The sequence below is a fragment of the Chlorocebus sabaeus genome, chromosome 6 (assembly GCF_047675955.1).
Source record: "Chlorocebus sabaeus isolate Y175 chromosome 6, mChlSab1.0.hap1, whole genome shotgun sequence".
In the NCBI taxonomy this organism is placed as follows: Eukaryota; Metazoa; Chordata; class Mammalia; order Primates; family Cercopithecidae; genus Chlorocebus; species Chlorocebus sabaeus.
This window is the reverse complement of record NC_132909.1, coordinates 20,644,552-20,667,243: the sequence shown is the minus strand read 5'-3', so window position 1 is coordinate 20,667,243 and position 22,692 is coordinate 20,644,552. Positions and strand designations below refer to the sequence as shown.

At 52.3% G+C, this 22,692-nt stretch overlaps 1 protein-coding gene across 1 annotated transcript in view; it reads left to right on the top strand.

Moving 5' to 3' along the window:
- RYR1 (ryanodine receptor 1) overlaps positions 1-22,692 on the top strand; it is a 168,570-nt gene that overhangs the window by 13,904 nt on the left and 131,974 nt on the right. The window contains exons 3-17 of the mRNA XM_073016520.1: positions 5,708-5,827; positions 7,649-7,753; positions 8,873-8,947; positions 9,033-9,111; positions 9,465-9,577; positions 9,898-9,991; positions 11,369-11,462; positions 11,591-11,665; positions 13,619-13,775; positions 13,914-14,078; positions 17,047-17,168; positions 18,057-18,252; positions 20,431-20,566; positions 20,647-20,742; positions 20,829-20,947. Of these exons, the coding sequence (XP_072872621.1) occupies positions 5,708-5,827; positions 7,649-7,753; positions 8,873-8,947; positions 9,033-9,111; positions 9,465-9,577; positions 9,898-9,991; positions 11,369-11,462; positions 11,591-11,665; positions 13,619-13,775; positions 13,914-14,078; positions 17,047-17,168; positions 18,057-18,252; positions 20,431-20,566; positions 20,647-20,742; positions 20,829-20,947 (1,746 nt within the window). The remainder of the gene's footprint in view (positions 1-5,707; positions 5,828-7,648; positions 7,754-8,872; positions 8,948-9,032; positions 9,112-9,464; positions 9,578-9,897; positions 9,992-11,368; positions 11,463-11,590; positions 11,666-13,618; positions 13,776-13,913; positions 14,079-17,046; positions 17,169-18,056; positions 18,253-20,430; positions 20,567-20,646; positions 20,743-20,828; positions 20,948-22,692) is intronic.

Here is a 22,692-nt window from a genome sequence, read left to right as displayed (position 1 = left end):
AATGGCCCTTGAACTGTTGCTCTTAAACCAGGCCCCGTGCCCTGGGCCTCTGCCTCCTGAGACATCTAATTATATCCTCGCTGCCCTGTCTTCTGAGGTAGGGTCCTATCTTTATCTCCCTAAGAGATTTGAGGGAAACCAAGGCCCGAATGGTTGAATCACTCACCCAAGGTCAAGGCCAGGAAGTGGCATCTCTGGATGCCCCTGGTGCCCAGCCCCATTGCCTTCACCAGAGAAAAACTGGGCCCAGACTTACCAAAGTAGTCAGTGTTAGGGTTCTGGAGGCTTGGCCCTGGAATCTCTCCACCCCAGACTGGGTCTGTTTTTCTGAGTGTTACTGAGCTTGTGGTGGATTTCTCAAAACTTTTTGGAGGCTGGGCTCAGTGGCTCATGCCTGTAATCCCAGCACTTTGGGAGGCCAAGGTGGGCGGATCACTTGAGGTCAGGAGTTTGAGACCAGCCTGGCGAACATGGTGAAACCCCGTCTCTACTAAAAATACAAAAAAATATTGGCCAGGTGTGGTGGTGCATGCCTGTAATCATAGCTACTCAGGAGGCTGAAGTGGGAGGATTGCTTGAACCTGGGAGGCAGAGCTTGCATTGAGTCGAGATTGTGCCACTGCACACTCCAGCCTGGGTGACAGGGCGAGACTCCATCTCAGAATAAAAAACCTTTTGGACCCCATCCCACCCATAAGAAATATATTCTGTTGGCCGGGTGCGGTGGCTCACGCCTGTAATCCCAGCACTTTGGGAGGCCGAAGCGGGCAGATCACAAGGTCAGGAGATCGAGACCATCCTGATGAACACGGTGAAACTCTGTCTCTATTAAAAATACAAAAAAATTAGCTGGGCATGGTGGTAGGCACCTGTAGTCCTAGCTTCTCGGGAGGCTGAGGCAGGAGAATGGCGTGAACCCGGGAGGTGACAGAGCTTGCAGTGAGCAGATCGTGCCACTGCACTCCAACCTGGGCGACAGAGCGAGACTCCGTCTCAAAAAAAAAAAAATACATATATATATGTGTGTGTGTGTATATATATATATATATGTTCTGTCTTACAACTCAGTACATTCGCACATGCATAGAGATGATTAAAAATCAACGTTATTGAGGTGTAATTGACCTTCAATACATTTTACCTATTTTATGTGTTCAATAAGGTTTTGTTTTTTTTTTTTTGAGACGGAGTTTCACTCTTGTTGCCTACGTTGGAGTGCAATGGCGTGATCGCAGCTCACTGCAACCTCTGCCTCCTGGGTTCAAGCAATTCTCCTGCCTTAGCCCCCTGAGTAGCTGGGGTTACAGGCACGTGCCACCGAGCCTGGCTAATTTTTTGTATTTTTAGTAAAGATAGGGCTTCACCATGTTGGCCAGGCTGGTCTCGAACTCCTGACCTCAGGCAATCCACCCATCTCATGAGCCATCGCCCGGCCTTTTTTTTTTTTTTTTTTTTTTTTAGACAGAGCCTCAATCTGCTGCCCAGGCTGGAGTACAGTGGTTCAATGGTTGGTTCAATGCAACCTCCACTTCCCAGGCTCCAGTGATCCTCCTACCTCAGCCTCCCGAGTAGCTGGGACTACATGTGCATAGCACCATGCTTGGCTAATTTGTAAAATTGTTTGTAGAGGTGAGGTCTCACTATATTGCCCAGGCTGGTCTCGAACTCCTGGCTCAAGAAATCCTCCGGCCTTGGCCTCCCAAAGTTTTGCGATTATAGGCATGAGCCACCGTGCCCGGCCTTTCTTCTTTCACTCAGCATAATCTTTTTGACATTCATCCACGTAGCGTGTATTGAGTTTGTTGCTTTTTGTTGCCGAGTAATATTCCACTGTGCAACTATACTGTGGTGTGTTTATCAGTTCACCTGCTGATGGACATTTGAATCGTCTCCAATTTTTACTATTATGGAAAACACAGGACCTGTGACCATTCACACATACCTATTTTTAACTGAAACAAGTCTCATAAAATGTAGATGGCCCCTGAAGCATGGTGCGCACACTGTTATTTTCTATTCTTGCTCCATTTTGCTTCATTTGGTTAAGCGCGATAGCCACAGCCCCGCCGACAAACTAATTTCACTTCCCTTTGGTGGGTGGTGACCTCTACCCCTACCCAGGCTGGGGCTTCTCAAACCCTGGCCCAAGTTAGAAGCTCCTGGGGTCTGGTTAAGAGTACGCATTCCCTGTTGACCCCAAATCAGGCTCATGATGGCGGTAGGGGACTGGGCCAGCAGGGAAGCTACATTTTTAACCAGAACCCTCCTCCTTCCTTCTTTTTTTTTTTTTTTAAGATAGAGTCTTGCTCTATAGCCCAGGCTGGAGTGCAGTGGCATGATCTCGGCTCACTGCAACCTCCACCTCCCGGGTTCAAGCGATTCTCCTGTCTCAGCCTCCTGAGTAGCTGGGATTACAGGCATGCACCACTACACCCGGCTAATTTTTGTACTTTTAGTAGATATGGGGTTTCACTATGTTGGCCAGGCTGGTCTCGATCTCCTGACCTCAAGTGATCCACCCACCTTGTTGGATCCCAACGTGCTGGGATTACAGGAATGAGCCACTGTGCTTGGCCTCCCTTCATTCTAATTCAGGAAAAGTTTGAGAATCAATGCGGTAACAATTAGGCCATCTGTCTCCGCTTTGCATCCTGGCTTTGCCATTTGCCTGCTTCCTAATTTGGGGCTAGTGATTTTTGTTTTCTGTCTGAGCCTCAGGGTTCTCATCTGGAAAATGGGGACGATAATATATACAATAGCCAGACCCCATGGCTCACACCTGTAATCCCTTCGCTTTGGGAGGCTGAAGCAGGAGGATTGCTTGAGGCCAGGTGTTCAAGAACAGCCTGGACAACATAGGCAGACCGTGTCTTTACAAAAAATGTTAAACTTTAGCTGGGCGTGGCAATGTGCATCTATAGTCCCAGCTACTCCGGAGGCTGAGGTGGGCAGATCACTTGAAACCAGGAGTTGGAGGCTGCAGTGAGCTGTGATCTTGTCACTGCACTCCACCCTGGGCAACAGAGCAAGACCCCGTGTCTATGAAAATATGTATATTTTAAATTAGCTGGACATGGTGGCATAAGCCTGCAGTCATAGCTTCTCAGGAAGCTGAATGGAGAGGATCACTCAGCCTAAGAGTCCGAGGCTGCAGTGAGCTATGATCGTACCACTGCACTCCACCCCAGGAGACAGAGTGAGACCCAGTCTCTTAAAAAAATTTTTTTTCAAGGGACCCATGCAAGTATCTCTCTGACCTCATCTCCTCCTTGTTTTCCCCTTCCCACTGCAGCCACCATCCTGCTCTGTCTCCTGTGCTGTTCCTCAACACCCCACCACCCACCAGCCAGAGGCCTTAGCCCAGACTCCCTCCTCTTCCCCCAGAGATGAGCAGGCCTGATTCCTTCTTGTTATTTGGACAAGGCTCAACTCAAATGTCACCTCCTTGGAGAGGCTGTCACTTCACTCCCTCACTGATCTCATCCCCATCCCAAAAGCCACTCTCTTACATCAGCCTGGGTTATTTTTTCCTATCACTGACATTAACATTACATATTAATTCACCTGTTTATTGCCTGTCTCCATCATGAGGATTTAAGCTCCCTGAGGGCAGTGATTTTCTTTTTTTTTTTTTCCTTTTGAGACACGGTCTCAATCTGTCTCAGGGGCCCCAGGGAGGTGGGGCTTGATCATGACTCCCTGCAGCCTAGATTTCCCGGACTTGGCAGTCCTCCCACCTCAGCCTCCCGAGTAGTAGGGACTACAGGAGTGTACCACCATGCCCGGCTAATTTTTAATTTTTAACTTTTGTAGCGATGGGGGTCTCATTATGTTGCCCAGGCTGGTCTTGAACTCCTGGGCTCAAGCAATCCTTCCGCCTCAACCTCCCAAACTGTTGAGATTTACAGGTGCGAACCACCGCGTCCAACCAGGGCAGGGATCTTGATCTTCATTTACTTTATTCACTGCTTTGTATTCAGTGCCTAGAACAGCACCTGGCCCATGGCAGAGGCTCAACCAGGGTCTGTTAAATGAGTGTAAGACCCAGAGCATAAGGCCTGGGAGCCAGTAAAGTGCTTAATAAATACAGGCTATACCATTACTATGTTTTTTTGTTTTGTTTTGTTTTGTTGTTGTTGTTGTTGTTTTTGAGATGGAGTTTTGCCCAGGCTGGAGTTTTGTTCTTGTTTCCCAGCTGGAGTGCAATGGCGTGATCTCGGCTCACTGCAATCTCCACCTCCCAGGCTCAAGCGATTCTCCTGCCTCAGCCTCCCGAGTAGCTGGGATTACAGGCATACGCCACCATGCCTGGCTAATTTTTTGTATTTTTAGTAGAGACACGGTTTCTCCATGTTGGTCAGGCTGGTCTCGAACTTCTGACCTCAGATGATCCACCCACCTCGGCCTTCCAAAGTGCTGGGATTACAGGCGTGAACCACTGTGCCCAGCTATTTTTGGTTTTGTTTGTTTGTTTTTGAGATGGAGTCTCACTCTGTCGCCTAGGCTGAAGTGCAATGGCTTGATCTCAGCTCCCTGCAACCTCTGCCTCCTGGGTTCAAGTGATTCTCCTGGCTCAGACTCCCGAGTAGCTGGAACTACAGGCGTGCACCACCGCACCACGCTACTTTTTGTATTTTTTTGAAGAGACGGGGTTTCACTGTGTTGGCCAGGCTGGTCTTGAACTCCTGACCTCAAGTGATCCACCTCCTCGGCCTCCCAAAGTGCTGGGATTGCAGGTGGGAACTACCACGCCTGGACTCAATACTGTCCTTTATGATACTTCCAGGATCCAACCCAGGCTCTCACGTTGCATTCAGGTGCCATTAGAAAGCAGTCTATAAATAAGATAAAATAGCAGTCTATTATTAAAACAACACGCAAAAGAGAGAATTTAGAGAAAGATGAGCTTAAAAAGCAATTTAACTTGAGAAATTTTCCACCTTCCAGTGGATCACTTTGCAGACCCCACTTGGGAGGCCTCTGGAGCCAGTTGGACACAGGTTCAAATCCCAGCTCCTCCTGTTACCAACTGTGTTGGCCTTGGTCCATCCATGTCCCACTTTGAGCCTCAGTTTCCCCATTTTAAAATGGGGATAGGCCAGGCACAACAGCTCATGCCTGTAGTCCCAGCTACTCAAGAGGCTGAGGCAACAGGATTGCTTGAGCCCAGGAGGTCAAGGTTGCAGTGAGCTATAATTTACACCACTTCACTCCAGCCTGGGTGACACAGCAAGACCCTGTCTCTGAAAATAAAAATAAATGGGATGATTACTTGAGGTCAGGAGTTCGAGAGCAGCCTGGCCAACATGGCGAAACCCTGTCTCTACGAAAAATATAAAAATTAGCCAGGCGTGGCGGTGCATGCTTGTAATTTCAGCTATTTGGGAGGCTGAGGCAGGAGAATCGCTTGAACCCAGGAGGTGGAGGCTGCAGCAAGCTGAGATTGCACCACTGTGCTCCAGCCTGGGCAACAGAGACTGTTTCAAATAAATAAATAAATAAATAAATAATAAAAAATAAAATAAATGGGATGACACTGGCTTGTATCTCAAGGAGTTGTCAGGAGCAGGTAGAGAGCTTGGGTGGGTAGATCTTGTTCATCACTGTCTTTTTCATAAGGACAAGGGTGGGAGGAGGGGCCTGTGGTCTGCAGTGTCTGTGGTATCCGGGCCAGGCCCCCTTGAGACGCTGCCCCTCGGTTCCGCAGGATGATGAGGTGGTCCTGCAGTGCAGCGCCACCGTGCTCAAGGAGCAGCTCAAGCTCTGCCTGGCCGCCGAGGGTTTCGGTAACCGCCTGTGCTTCCTGGAGCCCACCAGCAACGCCCAGGTCTGTGCAGGAGGGAGAGGGGCCTGGGGACACGGGGGTCTGAAGGGGCAGAGAATCTGGGGTCCAAAGAAGAGGGTTCTGGGAGTCTGAAAGGAGGTGCTGACAGGAGAGAAAGTGAGGAGGGAGGCTAAGGCTAAGAGGGGCTACCTGAGGTGGGGAGGGGTGGAGGTCTGAGAAGGGAGGGGCGGGGGTTCTGGGGTGTTGGAGGGGATTCCTGTGTGCATAGAGGTGTGGTAGGCCAGGGCGGGGGCTGCTGATCCAGAACGTTCTTTGGCAGATGGTTGAGTGGGTAGAAAGCCTTGAGTTTAAGGGGAGGTAGCCTGAGAGTCCAGAAGAAGGACTGGTTGGGGAACAGGGGTCTCAGGAGGGAGGAGCAGGGAAACTGAGGGACGGGTGGGGAGGTGGGGAGTGGGGGGCAGGGCGGGACGAGGCAAAGGACCTGGACAAGGAGGAGGGGTCTGCGATGTTTTATTTTTTATTTTTAATTTTTTTTCGAGTAACAAGACTGAATCATTACAGGGTGTTTTAGGGGGAAGGGAGCCCTCGGTGGGGACAGGGGAGGATGGGTCAGGGCCTGAGATGTGGAGGGTGTAGGGCATCTGACGGGGGTGGGAGCTCGAGGGTCTTAGATAGTGGGGTCTGAGGGAAGGTGATCCCTGAGTCTGAGCCCGGGAATTCTGCGGGTGGGGACAGCTGGAGTCTGAGAGGGCAGGGGATCAAGGGGCCGAGGACCTTGGATCCAAGGCAAAGAGGCCTGGAGGGTCAGGGGACACCCGCAGGGGGCTGACTGGGGAGATTGGGGGCTGAGAGGTAGAAGGAGCCTGGGGTCTGAAAGGAGGAGACCTGGGGGAGGGGCAGGGGCTGGCAGACCGCGGGATGTGGAATCTGATGCAGGGGAAGTTTCAGAGTCTGAGCGAGTGGGGTCTGAGGAGCAGAGTCTTGAACTTAGGAGTCAGAGGGTGGGGGACTGAACTGAGGAGGGAGTATAAGATTGGGCGCCCGGCCGGGCGCGGTGGCTCAAGCCTGTAATCCCAGCACTTTGGGAGGCCGACACGGGCGGATCACGAGGTCAGGAGATCGAGACCATCCTGGCTAACACGGTGAAACCCCGTCTCTACTAAAAAAATACAAAAAACTAGCCGGGCGAGGTGGCGGGCGCCTGTAGTCCCAGCTACTCCGGAGGCTGAGGCAGGAGAATGGCGTAAACCCGGGAGGCGGAGCTTGCAGTGAGCTGAGATCCGGCCACTGCACTCCAGCCTGGGCGACAGAGCCAGACTCCATCTCAAAAAAAAAAAAAAAAAAAAAAAAAAAAAAAAAAAAAAGATTGGGCGCCCTTCTGTGTCTGTGAAGCAGAGTTCAGAGGTGTCTGAGGGAAAAGGCAGGAGCGAGGACTGTCTGATGGTGGAGGCAGGAGGTGGAGCTTCCTTGGGGTTGGAGGGATGTGGGGTCATCTGCAGAGGAGGACACAGAACAGGAGATTCCTGTCCTTGGAGCAGGGTCAGTGTGTCTCAGGGCAGAGGTATGGGGCTGAGGCTTCCTATGAGATTAGGTGGGACATGGGTTAGTGGGGAGGGTTAGGGTTAGGAAAGCTTCTAAGAAGTCTGGGTGGGGCTGAGGTGTTTGAAGGAGGAGGCACAGAAGAGTGTTTTCATGATGTTGGTCTAGATTCAGGGGTAGCAGAGGGCAGGTCCTTCCTGTGGGGTGGGAGTGGGGTCTCGTGTCTCAGGAATGTGGATATTCAGACTAGGGGAGGGACTGTGGCAGGGAATGGTGCTTGGGGGTTCTTCCGGCCCCTCACTCACATCCCCCCTCCCACTCCAGAATGTGCCCCCTGATCTGGCCATCTGTTGCTTCGTCCTGGAGCAGTCCCTGTCCGTGCGAGCCCTGCAGGAGATGCTGGCCAACACGGTGGAGGCCGGCGTGGAGGTGAGGACCCCACCTGGGGGTGGGCGGGGTGGCAGGGATGGGCGAGAGGACCTGGGGGTCGTTGAGGGCACGGTGGCAAGGATGGGTGAGAGGATCCGGGGGTCGCTTACCATCTGCTCTTCTTCCTGTCTCTGCCCTGCCCCCCACAGGCCCTCAATTTGGATAAGTGGGTAGGTCTGGCCTTGGATATCACCTGTCCTTCCACCTCTCCTGACCCCAGGCAGGCCCGTTTCTTGGGCCCACGCCCTGCACACAGGGACTGGAGGGTCCTCCCCCACCCCAGTTGTCAGGGGCTGTGGAGCCCAGAACAGGCCAGACAGGAAGGAAGGAAGGAAGGAAGGGGACGGGGGCTTCTGAGCCCCTGTCCCCGACGCCTGCTCCTTTCTCCTTGTTCCAGTCCTTTCCCCCAACCCTGATCCCAGCTCGTCTCTGCATGGGACCTCTCCCCCACCTCCCCTCTCCTAAGCGTGAGTCCCTCTGGTCCAGGAGTGGGTCCCCCATGTGATCACCTGGCTCCATCGCATGGTGCCCCCATGGCGCGCTCGGAGCGTGGGCATGTGACAGCCATGATGGGAGGCATGGTGACATCGAGCAGTCAGATGTCCGCCCCAAGGCCCGGGTTGGGGACCTTGTGCTGGGGAGGGGCGGCTGTCTTAGCACTGTGGGTGATGTTCACCTATGGAACAATGGCTAGGCCTGTCCTGGAGCACACGGGCTGCAGCTCAGCATGTTGCGGGAGGTCAGAGCAGAAGGGCCGAGGTCCACAGGACATGAGACCTTGGGGCTGTCTTCAGGGTCTCCAGGAAACTAGAAGACTCCTGAGTGAGTCTTCCTGAGTGATTTCCAGCCAAGGTGAAGGCAGCAGAGAGGACACAGTGGGCCTTGGGGAATATAAAATGCTCCATCCATAGGCATCTCAGAGACATTGTCCCTGCTTCCATAAATGCGGAAACTGAAGCAGGGAGTCCTGTGAGAGTCTGAGTTGAGGCTGTTTTACCTCCAGGCCTGAGCATGGCGTTTCACAGGGAGCATCTTGTCACCTGTGACTAGGTCAAACTTCTTGGGGATCTGGAGAGTCTGGGGGTCTGTGCTTATTCTGTTCCCTCCCTCCCCCTGCAGTCATCCCAGGGCGGGGGACACAGGACGCTCCTGTATGGCCATGCCATCTTACTCCGGCACGCACACAGCCGCATGGTGAGTGCAACCTCGGTGGGCCTGGGCAGGGGCCAGGGCATGCGGGGGCTGCTAGAAACAGACTGACCTCCATCTACAACCCTAGTATCTGAGCTGCCTCACCACCTCCCGCTCCATGACTGACAAGCTGGCCTTCGATGTGGGACTGCAGGAGGACGCAATAGGTACAGCGGCTGGAGGGGGTGGGGGTGTGAAGGGGACCCCGCAGCAGGGATTCAGGGGGTAGAAGGTCTGCAGAACGTTGAGGCAAGCATGAGACTACCCTGGGGACATGAATGGGGGCTTCGTAGCAGAGAGTCTGTGACACAGTCCAGACAGGGAGATTTAGACACACATTGGCGAGCGCTAGGCAGAGAGTCTGAAGTCAGGAACGGGGAATGTTGGGCAGAGAGTTGGTGGCAGTGATAGAGTTGTGGGCCAAGGGCCCGGGAGGCTCGGTGGCTGGGAGAGCCCTGGGGAAGAGCATTCTGAGAAGCCATCATTCTGACAACCACCCCCGTTCCCTCCCCACCCATAGGAGAGGCTTGCTGGTGGACCACACACCCAGCCTCCAAGCAGAGGTCTGAAGGAGAAAAGGTCCGTGTTGGGGATGACATCATCCTTGTCAGTGTCTCCTCTGAACGCTACCTGGTGAGCCATTGCAGTTCCTCCTGCTCCCAGGTCTGGGGGCACATGGGATGGTCCCCCATCTTCTCACCATGGGTTTGCCTGGCTGATCTCCCACCCCCAAGGTCCTGACTCACAATTTCCCGTTTCCTGACCCCTGGCATCCAGTTTTCTGATTTCTGACCTCCCATTGCCCACCTTGATCATTTCCTGATCTGTGATCTGTGATGACTCTGTCTTCCATCTCGTTTCCGGGTATCCACCCTTGATTTCTGGCCTCTGACGCTGGGACTCTCGCCTACCCCTGCAATCGTCTCTGACTGCCACATCCTGGTGGCCCCCAGCACCTGTCGACTGCCAGCGGGGAGCTCCAGGTTGACGCTTCCTTCATGCAGACGCTGTGGAACATGAACCCCATCTGCTCCCGCTGCGAAGAGGGTGAGGTCTCCAGACCTCCCGCCCCTAAACGGAGACCCCCCCCAAAACAGACCCTTAGTGTTGCCCTTCAGGCATACCCAAATGGAACCTTGGAACCTAACCCCAAACCCAGATCTCCAAATTATGGCTCTCACACTTAGATCTCCAGCTGACCCCAAATCCAGACCCCCAGAGCTCAGAGCCCCCCAAACCCCAAACTAAATATCAGGCTCCCAAACTTAGACCCCAAAGTATTAGCCCCCAAGGCTCCTAAACTCAGGTTCAAATCTTAAAACATCAAGTTTAAAGCTTGTGGCCGGGGCCAGGGCGGTGGCTCACGCCTGTAATTCCAGCACTTTGAGAGGCTGAGGCGGGTGGATCATGAGGTCAGGAGATCAAGACCATCCTGGCTAACACGGTGAAACCCCGTCTCTACTAAAAATACAAAAAATTAACCGGGCGAGGTGGCGGGCGCCTGTAGTCCCAGCTACTTGGGAGGCCGAGGCAGGAGAATGGCGTGAACCTGGGAGGCGGAGCTTGTAGTGAGCCGAGATCACACCACAGCACTCCAACCTGGGCGACAGGGCAAGACTCCATCTCAAAAAAAAAAAACCAAAAAACAAAAAACTTGTGACCAAGCATGGTGACTCACACATGTAATCTCAGCACTTTGGGAGGCCGAGGCAGGTGGATCACCTGAGATCAGGAGTTCGACACTACCCTGGGCCAACATGACAGATCCCCATCTCTACTAAAAATACAAAAATTGGCTGGGCATGGTGGCAGGCGGCTGTAGCTCCAGCTACTTGGGAGGCTGAGGCAGGAGAATTGCTTGAACCTGGGAGGCAGAGGTTGCAGGGAGCCAAGATTGCACCACTGCACTGCAGCCTGGGCAACAGAGCAAAACTCTGTCTTAAAAACAAAACTAAACAAAATGCAACAAAAAACCCTCAAAATTCAGGCCCTACTCCAGAACCCAGCCTCAGACCCAACCATCATCCTTCTAAACCCAGACATCAAACCTCAACCCTAGAACGTGGACTCCAATACCAGTGAACATTAGACCTCCACCTTTGACCACACACGCACTCTGACCCCAACCTCAAAAGTCTAAACTCAGAACCTTAAATCACAGACTTACAACTCCCCCAGCCTCAGCTCTGCAGACCCAGACCCCCCAAATTAGGTGCCCAGCTTCAGACCCCGAGTTTCATATCCCACTTCAGGCCTCAACCTTGGCCCGAAAATACTCTGAATCTCAGACCTCCAACTGCAAAACCCCAAACCCAGCCCTCAGTTTCCCCCAGGGGAGGAGCCGGGCGCCTGACTTCATCTTGGCTCCTGGGTCTTCCTGGGGCTCCAGCCTCCCATTGACCACCTTCCCTTGCTCCTCTCCAGGCTTCGTGACAGGAGGTCACGTCCTCCGCCTCTTTCATGGACATATGGATGAGTGTCTGACCATTTCCCCTGCTGACAGTGACGACCAGCGCAGGTCTGGCCTGCAGACAGGAGAGCCTGGGGTCTAGGGGCAGAGGTGGAGGGCTGGGACCCTATGAGCAGGATTAGAAACCAGATTCTGGGGAGCTGAACCCTTGACTTCACTCTCTCCTCTGTCCCCAGACTTGTCTACTATGAGGGGGGAGCTGTGTGCACCCACGCCCGCTCCCTCTGGAGGCTGGAGCCACTAAGAATCAGGTAGGGTGGGGAAGGTGGGGAGAGGTCAGGGATGGGGAAGGTGGGGTCTCCTGGCAGCCTGGGGGGAGAGAAAAAGTCTTGAGGGAAGATCTGATAAAGAGACTGAAGGGTCTCGAGGGAAAATCAGAGCAGCCTGAGAGAGAGATGAAAATCTTGGCCAGGCGTGGTGACTTCATGCCTGTAATCTCGGCACTTTGGGAGGCTGAGGCGAGGGGATCACTGGAGGCCAGAAGTTCAAAACCAGCCTGGGCAACATCATGAGACCCCGATCTCTGCAAAAATAAATAAATAAAGAATTAGCCGGGTGTGGTGATGTGCACCTTTAGTCTCAGCTGCTTTGTGGGGCTGAGGTGGGAGGATGACTTGAGCCCAGGGGTCAAGGCTGCAGTGAGCTGAGACCTTGCCACTGTACTCCAGCCTGGGTGACAGAGCAAGTTCCTGTCTCAAACAAACAAACCAAACCAAACCAAAAATAAGCCAAGCACAGTGGCTCACACCTGTAATTCCAGCACTTTGGGAGGCCGAGGCAGGTGGATTACTTGAGGTCGGGACCAGGCTGACCAGTTCCAGACCAGGCTGACTAACATGGTGAAACCCTGTCTCTACTAAAAATACAAAAATTAGCCTGGTGTGGTGGTGGGCACCTGTAATCCTTGCTACTGGGGAGGCTTAGGCAGGAGAATCCCTTGAACCCAGGAGGTGGCGGTTACAGTGAGCTATGATTGCAACATTGCACTCCAGCCTGGGTGACAGAGCGAGACTCCATCTCAGAAAAATACAAAAACAAAGGCTGAGCGCAATGGCTCACACCTGTAATCCCAGCACTTTGGGAAGCTGAGACGGGTGGATCATTTGAGGTCAGGAGTTCAAGACCAGCCTCGCCAACATGGTGAAACCCTGTCTCCACTAAAAATACAAAAATTAACCAGGCGGTAGTGGTGCGCACCTGTGATCCCAGCTTCTCGGGAGGCTGAGGCAGGAGAATCACTTGAGCCTGGGAGGCAGAGGTTGCAACGAGGTGAGATCGTGCCACTGCACTCCAGCATGGGCAACAGAGTGAGATCCTGCCTCAAAAAAAAAAAAAAAAAAAAAGGCCAGGCGTGGTGGCTCAAGCCTGTAATCCCAGCACTTTGGGAGGCTGAGGTGGGTGGATCACGAGGTCAAGAGATCGAGACCATCCTGGCTAACATGGTGAAACCCCGTCTCTACTAAAAATACAAAAAAAAAAAACTAGCCGGGCGTGGTGGCGGGCGCCTGTAGTCCCAGCGACTTGGAGGCTGAGGCGGGAGAATGGCGTGAACCCGGGAGGCGGAGCTTGCAGTGAGCCGAGATCGCGCCACTGCACTCCAGCCTGGGCGACTGAGCGAGACTCCGTCTCAAAAAAACAAACAAACAAACAAAAAAACCAAAAAACAAGCAAGCAAAACAACAAAAAATGAAGTCTCTCTGGAGTCCTGCGGGAAAAGGAGGTTTGGGGGGTTTTTGAGGGAGAGATTGGGGGTCCGGAGTAAAACAATGGGGGAATTTAGGGGTCTGGAAAAACGAGGGCACTGAAGATATTTGGGAAGCCCTGAGGAAGCTGTGAAGGCCTGAGAGAGGATTGGGGTTCCTAAGGGAGGACTAGGGGTCCTAATTAAGATTTAGGGGCCCTATAAAAGGTTTGAGGAACACTGGAAGAGGGTTTGGGGCTTGAGAAGGTTTGGACCAAGACTGTAGTGTCCAGGCCAGGTGCGGTGGCTCACGCCTGTAATCCCAGTACTTTGGGAGGCCGAGGTGGAGGATTGCTTTAGCCCTGAAGTTTGAGATCAGCTTGGGCAACATAGCAAGACCTGGTATCTGTAAAAAAAAAAAAAAAAAAAAAAAAAAAAAAAGAAAAGAAAAAGAAGAAAAGGCTGTAATGTCCATGGGAGAACTGGGGGGTCCTCTGACTCCCCTGGCCCTCACCCTCCACAGCTGGAGTGGGAGCCACCTACGCTGGGGCCAGCCACTCCGAGTCCGGCATGTCACCACCGGGCGGTACCTGGCACTCACCGAGGACCAGGGCCTCGTGGTGGTTGACGCCAGCAAGGCCCATACCAAGGCTACGTCCTTCTGCTTCCGCATCTCCAAGGTCAGTGGGGTTTGTGGCGCCCTTCCTCACCTGGAGCCCCTAATCCCAGCCCAGCCTGCACTCTGCAGTCCCTCAGGGGGGCTTCCCCTGCTAAACACACAGGCAGAGGAGGCTGACCTGTATCCCCTGCCCCTGCAGGAGAAGCTGGATGTGGCCCCCAAGCGGGATGTGGAAGGCATGGGCCCCCCTGAGATCAAGTACGGGGAGTCACTGTGCTTTGTACAGCATGTGGCCTCAGGACTGTGGCTCACCTATGCCGCTCCAGACCCCAAGGCCCTGAGGCTCGGCGTGCTCAAAAAGAAGGTGGGTGTAATGCCAGCTACTCAGGAGGCTGAGGTGGGAGAATCACTTGAGCCCAGGAGGTCAAGGCTGCGGTGAGCCGTGATCACACCACTGCACTCCAGCCTGGGTGACAGAGTGAGGTGGGGTGCAGGGAGGGTGCTGAGGGGTGGTGCTTGAGCCTTTGGGAGTTTGAGGATGAGACCGAGAGAAAGACAAAGACTGGGAGAGAAACTGAGACTGAGAGAAATAGCAAAAAAAAAAGACAAAGGGATATATCTAGAGAGAGAGAGAGAGAGAGAGAGAACAGAAATCTATAGACAGAGATAGGGAAAGGCAGAGATAAAGAGGCATGGAAACAGAGAAATAGAGAAAGATAGAGACAGAGAAACAGAGACATGGCTGGGCGCGGTGGCTCACGCCTGTAATCCCAGCACTTTGAGAGGCCCAGGCAAGTGAATCACCTAAGGTCAGGAGTTGTCTGAGACCAGCCTGGCCAACATGGTGAAATCCTGTTTCTACTAAAAATACAAAAATTATCCAGGTGTGGTGTCAGGTGAGTGTAATCCCAGCTACTCAGGAGGCTGAGGCAGGAGAATCACTTGAACCGAGGAGGTGGAGGTTGGGAGTGAGCCAAGATTGTGCCATTGCACTCCAGCCTGGCTGACCAGAGTGAAACTCTATCTCAAAAAAACAAAAACAAAAACAAAAAACAGAGACAGAGTGAGAAAAGATGGATAATCACCGACTGAGAATAATGGTCAGCAAACAATTACTGAGTACCCAAGTTTTTCTGGTTGTGTGTATAGAAAATAGACGAGGTGTAAAGACCTGTTCCCTGCTCTCCCCATGCTCAGAAATTGTGAACAAACTGTCTTTAGTGTAGTACATAGTTTTACAATTAAGGAGTGGGAAAACTATTTTTGGCAGAGGGAACAGCATGTGCAAAGGTCCTGAGGTTAGCATGAGCTTGCCTTATTGCAGTAGCAGAAAGAAGCCACAGTGTGGCTGGAGCAGGGTGAGCAACAGGTGAGTAGTGGTTGGTGAGAAAAAAGAGGGGATGGGAAAAACTTGTGTGAGGCCTTGTGGGCCTTGGGAGAGTTCTAGCTTTGTTTGTTTTTTGTGTAGATGAGGTCTCACTATGTTACCCAGGCTGGTCTCAAACTCCTGGGGCTCAAGTGATCCTCCTGCCTCAGCCTCCCAAAGTGCTGAGATTAAAGCATGAGGCACTGCTCCTGGCCAGGTTCTAGTTTTTATCCTGAGTGAGATGGGCTCATGGGAGATTTTGAGCAGGGCAGGGAGGTGACCTGATGCAGGATCACAGAGTTCCTAGGCTGTCTGTGGGAACAGACTATGGTCGGGGGACAAAGCCAGAGCAGGGAGACCACAGAAGAGACTGCTGTGATGTTCCAAATGAGAGAAGACAGTGAACAGGACCAGGATGGGGACTGTGGAGTTGGGAAAAGTCGTAGATTCTGGTGGGGTTCTGAGGGTAGAGCCAACAGGATTTGCTGGCAGATTGGCTGTGGGGTGAGAGAAGGGGAGGGGTTGAAGTTGATGCCATGATTTTTGCCCCAAGCAACTGGAAGGATGGAAGTGCTGAAACAGACTCATTGTCTGGAGTATCACCCGAGGTTTGTGGTCTCACGGCCACAGAGAACAAGGATGCGGACACACAAAGAGTGAGGTTAAGAGGGGGAAGTTTAATAGGCGAAAGAAGGAGCTCTGTATTGCGGAGAAGTGTCCCAGAAAAATGGGTTGAAATGCAGGGGGTTCCACGGCAAAATGCAGGGGGCTTTACAGATGAGCTGGTGGGGAGGTGGTGTCTGATTTACCTAGGGCGCAAAAGACTGGTTGGACCAGTTGTGCCATTTGCATAGGGCACAAATTTCTGGCTGCCTCCATCCTATGTTTTTATTGTACAAGCAGGTCCTCTGTCCGAGGTGTGCCATGCTGCCCATTCCTTTACTGTACATGTGGTAAAATACATACATACATACATAAATACATAAATAAAGGGAAGAAGGGGCCTCCATGTTGGACATGCCTAGCCCCAGGTGTTCCTTGGCACATTCCCCCATGCAAGCTTCTAGCTTGCTTATCTATGTTTGTAGCTCGATTTTTCAGGCTGCTCTTTGTTAGAAAAGAAATGGTTTTGGGGGCTGCTTTTCATTAGAAAGGAAACTCTACTGAGGACTCTGTTGCCCTTACTCTCTACCTAAATAATTTCTTTCTACCTCTTGTATCAGTGCCATCAACCAAGTTAGGGGACAGTCAGTGTTGGCTCAAAAGGACAGGGATCTTAGGCTTTACTGCCAGTGCCTAGAACAGAGCCACTTACTACAGCCTTGCTGAATGGACAAGTAGGAAGCCTTGGGGAGGCACCCGTTTGCAAAAACAGGCCTGTAGTTGAATACATGAGCCGAGGGCATAGAGACAGGGCCTGGGTCATGTCCAAAGTGGGGACACTTGAGCATCATCAACAGGTGGATAGTATTTACAGCCACAGACTGGATGAGTTCTGGGGAGGTCAGCTCGGGGAGAAGCTGGCAGCCGTGATGGTCTCACCTCGTGGAAAGGTGGTCTGGCATTCTGTCTGTGACATACTCAGTTTGGGGGCTGTTAGAGCTTTCTGGTCGGGGGGAATGTTAAGTCAGCAGTAGGTACAGGTGGAAAGGGTCTGGCCTGGAGACAGAGACAGGAAGGAGATAGGGATAGAGAAATGGAGAGGGAGAGGCAGGGACAGAGGTGAGAGAGATAGACAGAGAGACAAAGACAGACAAGACCAAAGACAGAGACAGAGAGACAGAGAGGAGAGAGAGAATCAAAGACACGGAGGAGACAGATGACAGGGGACAGAAAAATGAGAAGGAATTTGCAGTGAGATTCTGCAGAGCAGGGAGGAGGGGGCAAGTGCAGAACTCAAGTCTGGACAGAGGTCTTGGGGGCATGGCCCTAGGCCCACTCCAGATGTCTGTCCGCCCACTCCTAGGCCATGCTGCACCAGGAAGGCCACATGGACGACGCACTGTCACTGACCCGCTGCCAGCAGGAGGAGTCCCAGGCCGCCCGCATGATCCACAGCACCAATGGCCTGTACAACCAGTTCATCAAGTGAGCGACCTGCCTTCCCTGCCCGGGTGACTCCGGGCATCCATGCACCTGGCCTCTTTCATCTCTACCTCTGATGCCCACACCCTTGTCTAACATATACATGGGCCAAGGGCAGTGGCTCACACGTGTAATCCCAAGAGTTTGGGAGGCCAAGGCAGTAGGATCACTTGAGCCCAGGAGCTTGAGACCAGCCTGGGCAATGTAGGGAGACCCTGCCTCTACCAAAAAAAAAAAAAAAAAATTATGCTGGGCGCAGTGACTCACGCCTGTAATCCTAGCACTTTGAGAGGCTGGGGCAGGCAGATCTCTTGAGCCCAGGAGTTCAAGACCAGCCTGAGCAACATAGTGAAACCCTATCTCTATAAAGAAATTACAAAAAATTAGCCAGGTGTGGTGGCACGTACCTGTAGTCCCAGCTACATGGGAGGCTGATGAGTGAGGATTGCTTGAGCCAGGGGGGCAGAGGCTGCAGTGAGCCACTATACTCCAGCTTCAACGACAGAGTGAGACCCTTCTCAAAAATTAATGACAATAACATACACATGACCCTTTACCTCTAAACTGACCTCTGTACACTTGACCCCTAATCTGACCTTGACAACCATGATCACATTCCTGATCATCACCCAACTTTCACACCCCTGACACCCAAAGCCTGGACCCTGGACCTCTCCATCCCTGAGTTCCGGGACCTCCCTGTACCTACACAGGATCGAGTCCCAGTCCCAGCTCTGCCCTTGGCCATTGTGTGACCTCGGACCAATGCTTTTCCCTCTCTGTCTCAGTCTCCCCCTCTGTAAAACGGGTGGGTCTGGGGGAGTCTTGCGGGAGTGAGGTTGCGGCAGTTAGCGCTCCCGGCCCTGGCTGACAGCTGCGAGGTCCCTGTAGGAGCCTGGACAGCTTCAGCGGGAAGCCACGGGGCTCGGGGCCGCCGGCTGGCACGGCGCTGCCCATCGAGGGCGTTATCCTGAGCCTGCAGGACCTCATCATCTACTTCGAGCCGCCCTCCGAGGACTTGCAGCATGAGGAGAAGCAGAGCAAGCTGCGAAGCCTGCGCAACCGCCAGAGTCTCTTCCAGGAGGAGGTGAGGATACGGCGAGTGCGGACCGCGGCCTATGGGCCCAGCGGGCGGGACCACTGAGGGGCGGGGCCACGGCCCTTGGCCGGGCAGGGCTTGAGGAACCTGGGGAAGTAGAGTCTGCGAAGGGGGCGGGGCAGGAGGAGGAGCCGGACAGGAACCCCAGCCAGTGAGAACATGAGGTGGCAGCGCCTTGGGAAGGGGTGGGCCTGCTGCGCTGGTGGGCAGGACCTGTGGGAAGGGGCAGGGCGTATGGCCGAAAAGGGGGCGGGGCCGGGAGAGAAGGATGGAACAAAAGAGGTGAGGGGCGGGGCCTGAGTGAAGCTCAGGGATAGGGTGAGGCCCGGGGAGGTGAGGCCAGGGGTGGGGCCAGAGGTCAGAGGTAGGGGTGCCGACTCAGCGGGCGGGGTCTGCTGGCGCGGGGTCTGCGGGTTGGACGGACAGAACCAGGGTGGGGTATGGGAGGTGAGGGGCCAGAAATAGATCTTTGGGCATTAGGGAGAGGAGGCCAGCTGTGAACAAAACAGAAAAAAAATCTCTGTCCTTATGGAGTTGACACAGCAGGGAAAGACAGGAGATCAATAAAATAAATAAGTAAATTGTATGGCATATTAGATGGTAATAACTGCTAAAGAGAAAAATTCAACAGGTAAGGGGTAGTGAGTGTTGGAGTTTTGCAGTTTAAGACAGAGCCGTCAGGCAGGGTGACCTGGAGGAAGAGAGGAAGCCATGTGCAAAGGCCACGAAGTGGGAGCGTGTTTGGCATGTTCCACAGTCAGGTGGTGATAGGAGCAGGGAGGCTTGGGTGGGGGAGTGGGAGGAGATGAGGGCAGAGAGGTGACGAGGGCCAGGCCTTGGTAAGGACTTTGGCTTTGGGAGCTACAGGAGGTTTTGGTCCTCTACAGTCACAGCTAGTTAGTGGCAGAGCCAGTCAGTGTGATGCCACTTTGGTTGTGTTCTCCACTTTGAGGCGCTGCTCCTCTCACTACCGATCTGGGCCCCAGGATGCAGACACAACAATTGTTTTATTTGTTTTGTTTTTTGAGACAGTGTCTCTCTCTGTCACCCAGGCTGGAGTGCAGTGGTGTGATCTTGGCTCACTGCAACCTCCACCTCCCGGGTTCAAATGATTCTCCTGCCTCAGCCTCCTAAGTAGCTGAAACTACAGGTGTGAGCCACCACGCCTGGCTAATTTTTGTATTTTTAGTAGAGATGGGGTTTCACCATGTTGGCCAGGCTCGTCTCCAACTCCTGACCTCAGGTGATGCGCTGGCCTCAGCCTCCCAAAGAGCTAGGATTACAGGCGTGAGCCACTGCACCCAGACAGTTTTGTCCTTTTCATTGATTTCAGTGTTTATAATGTCTCCCAAGTGTAGTGCTGAAGTGCTGTCTAGCTTTCCTAAGCACAAGAAAGCTGTGATGTGCCTTACTGAGAAAATATATGTTAGATAAGCTTACTTAAGGCACGAGTGATAGTACTATTGGCTGTGAATTTAATGTTAATGACTCAACCATGTATACTAAATAATGTCTTTAAACAGAAACATTCAAAACAAGGTTACGTAATAAGTGGTTGATGAAAATGCTGTCACAGACTCACAGGGACTCCCTGTATTTCCCCTAGAAGCAATGGTTCAGTATTTGATAATTCAGTGTTCGTAATGACTTTATAGAACATAACTATGAATAATGAGAATTGATTGTATATGTTTTATGTACTTTTCTGTATGTATATTATGATTCACAATAAAATAAGAAAAAAGATTAAAATATATAAAAAAAAAAGAAAAGATAAAGTGAGAAAAATCTTTCCGACGGTTGGTGTGGAGAGTGAACTGGGTCAATTAGGACCAGGAGTGGGGTTCCTGGAAGTGAGTAGAATGGAGAGAAAAGTGCAGGAAGGGGAAGCATAAACTCAGTCCTGGTGTTAATAAGGACTGAATTATCATGGACTGAATCTCATATTGGGGATAGAGTCAGAGAGGACAAGAACAGGTATGGGGAACCAAGGAGGAGAGGAGAGCGAGGGGACTGATTGGGAATATGAAACCAAAGGGGCTGGTTTAGATCTGGGAACACACCGTCACTAGTTGTTGAAGGAATATGAATTAGTGAATCCAAGACAGACAAGGAAGGGAGGGCCTGGGTCTCCTATTGTGACCCCTCTTATTTTCCTCATCCTAGGGGATGCTCTCCCTGGTCCTGAATTGCATTGACCGCCTAAATGTCTACACCACCGCTGCCCACTTTGCCGAGTTTGCAGGGGAGGAGGCAGCCGAGTCCTGGAAAGAGATTGTGAATCTTCTCTATGAACTCCTGGGTAGGGGTCCCAGTCCTGACTCCCCCGAGAATACCCCAGATCCCCAGTCCTATTGGATCTGACACCTTTTCCCCCCTCAGCTTCTCTGATCCGTGGCAATCGTAGCAACTGTGCCCTCTTCTCCACAAACTTGGACTGGCTGGTCAGCAAGCTGGATCGGCTGGAGGCCTCATCTGGTAGGAGAACCCCGGGGAGTGGGACAGAAGCTTGTGGGAGAGGATGGCCTTGGCCGCTTCACCTCTCATTCTGGGCACCCTGGCAGGCATCCTGGAGGTCCTGTACTGTGTCCTCATTGAGAGTCCAGAGGTTCTGAACATCATCCAGGAGAATCACATCAAGTCCATCATCTCCCTCCTGGACAAGCATGGGAGGAACCACAAGGTTGGCCCCTCACCCCTGACCTCTCATTCTCTGAACTCTGAACCCTGACCTCTCCCCAGGGCCCCAGAACTCCGCTCATTCACTCACTTCCCTCCTCCATTTCATCTCTCACCTGTATGTCACTTCCACTGGCTTTCATCTCAAGACAGGGGTCTCAAACAATGGCTCTTAAGTTGATTCTGGGCCACAGATGTGCCTGGTTAGATCTCTGAAATGTTTTTTGTTTTTGTTTTTTGTTTTTTTTGTTTTTGTTTTTGTTTTTTTTTGAGACAGAGTCTCGCACTGTCTCCCAGGCTGGAGTGCAGTGGCGTGATCTTGGCTCACTGCAACCTCCGCCTCCTGGGTTCAAACAATTCTCCTGCCTCAGCCTCCCGAGTAGCTGGGACTACAGACACATGCCACCACGCCCAGCTAATTTTTGTATTTTTTTTTAGTAGAGATGGGGTTTCACAATGCTGGCCAGGATGGTCTCGATCTCTTGGATTCGTGATCCACCCACCTCAGCCTCCCAAAGTGCTGGGATTACAAGCGTGAGCCACGGGCACCTGGCCGTTTTTTTTTTTTTTTTTTTTTTTTTTTTTTTTTGAGACAGAGTCTCACTCTGTCGTCTAGGCTAGAGTGGGAGTGCAGTGGCGTGATCTCGGCTCACTGCAACTTCTGCCTCCCAGGTTCAAGCAATTCTCCTGCCTCAGCCTCCGGAGTAGCTGGGATTACAGGTGCCCGCCACCATGTGCAACTAATTTTTGTAATTTTAGTAGAGGCAGGGTTTCACCATTTTGGCCAGGCTGGTCTCAATCTCCTGACCTCAGGTGATCCACCCGCCTTGGCCTCCCAAAGTGCTGGGATTATAGGTGTGAGCCACTGTGCCCTGCCAGTGGCGCTGAAATGTTTTTAAAATTTTCAAATATTATAGCCTTTAGGTGGGCTGTGTGTATATATATGTATATATACATACATACATATATACATATACATATATATACACACACACACACTCTGTGGTTTGTCACAGCCCTACAAGTTCCTATTGCATGATTTCTTTTTTTTTTTTTTTTTTGAGACGGAGTCTTGCTGTGTCGCCCAGGCTGGAGTGCAGTGGCGCGATCTCGGCTCACTGCAAGCTCTGCCCCCCGGATTCACGCCATTCTTCTGCCTCAGCCTCCCGAGTAGCTGGGACTACAGGCGCCCACCACCACGCCCGGCTAATTTTTTGTATTTTTAGTAGAGACGGGGTTTCACCATGTTAGCCAGCATGGTCTCCATCTCCTGACCTCGTGATCCGCCCACCTCAGCCTCCCAAAGTGCTGGGATTACAGGCATGAGCCACCGCGCCCGGCTCTTATTGCATGATTTCTAACCACTTCACACATTTATTCAGTCTGTGCAAAAGTAATTGCAGTTTTGCTATTAAAAGGAATGACAAAAACCGGAATTACTTTTGCACCAACCTAATACATATTCCACTTGGCCCCTAAAGACACAAGTTTGCAACCCCTGCTGATTTAAAATTTCATTTTGATTCCTGTGTCTCTCACTGGTCCTTTCACTCTGCCCTCTGACCTCTTACCTCACTACTCCAGTATCTCCTTCCTTACATTGCTGATACCTTAGCCCAACCCATGTGACCCTCCCTCAGCCTCTTGCCAGATCTTCCTCTTTGACCCCTGACCTTTCTCTGATCCCTGACCTTCCGCTTTCACCACCTCCTTTCAGTCAAAATTGCCACATCTTATCCCGACGTGCTG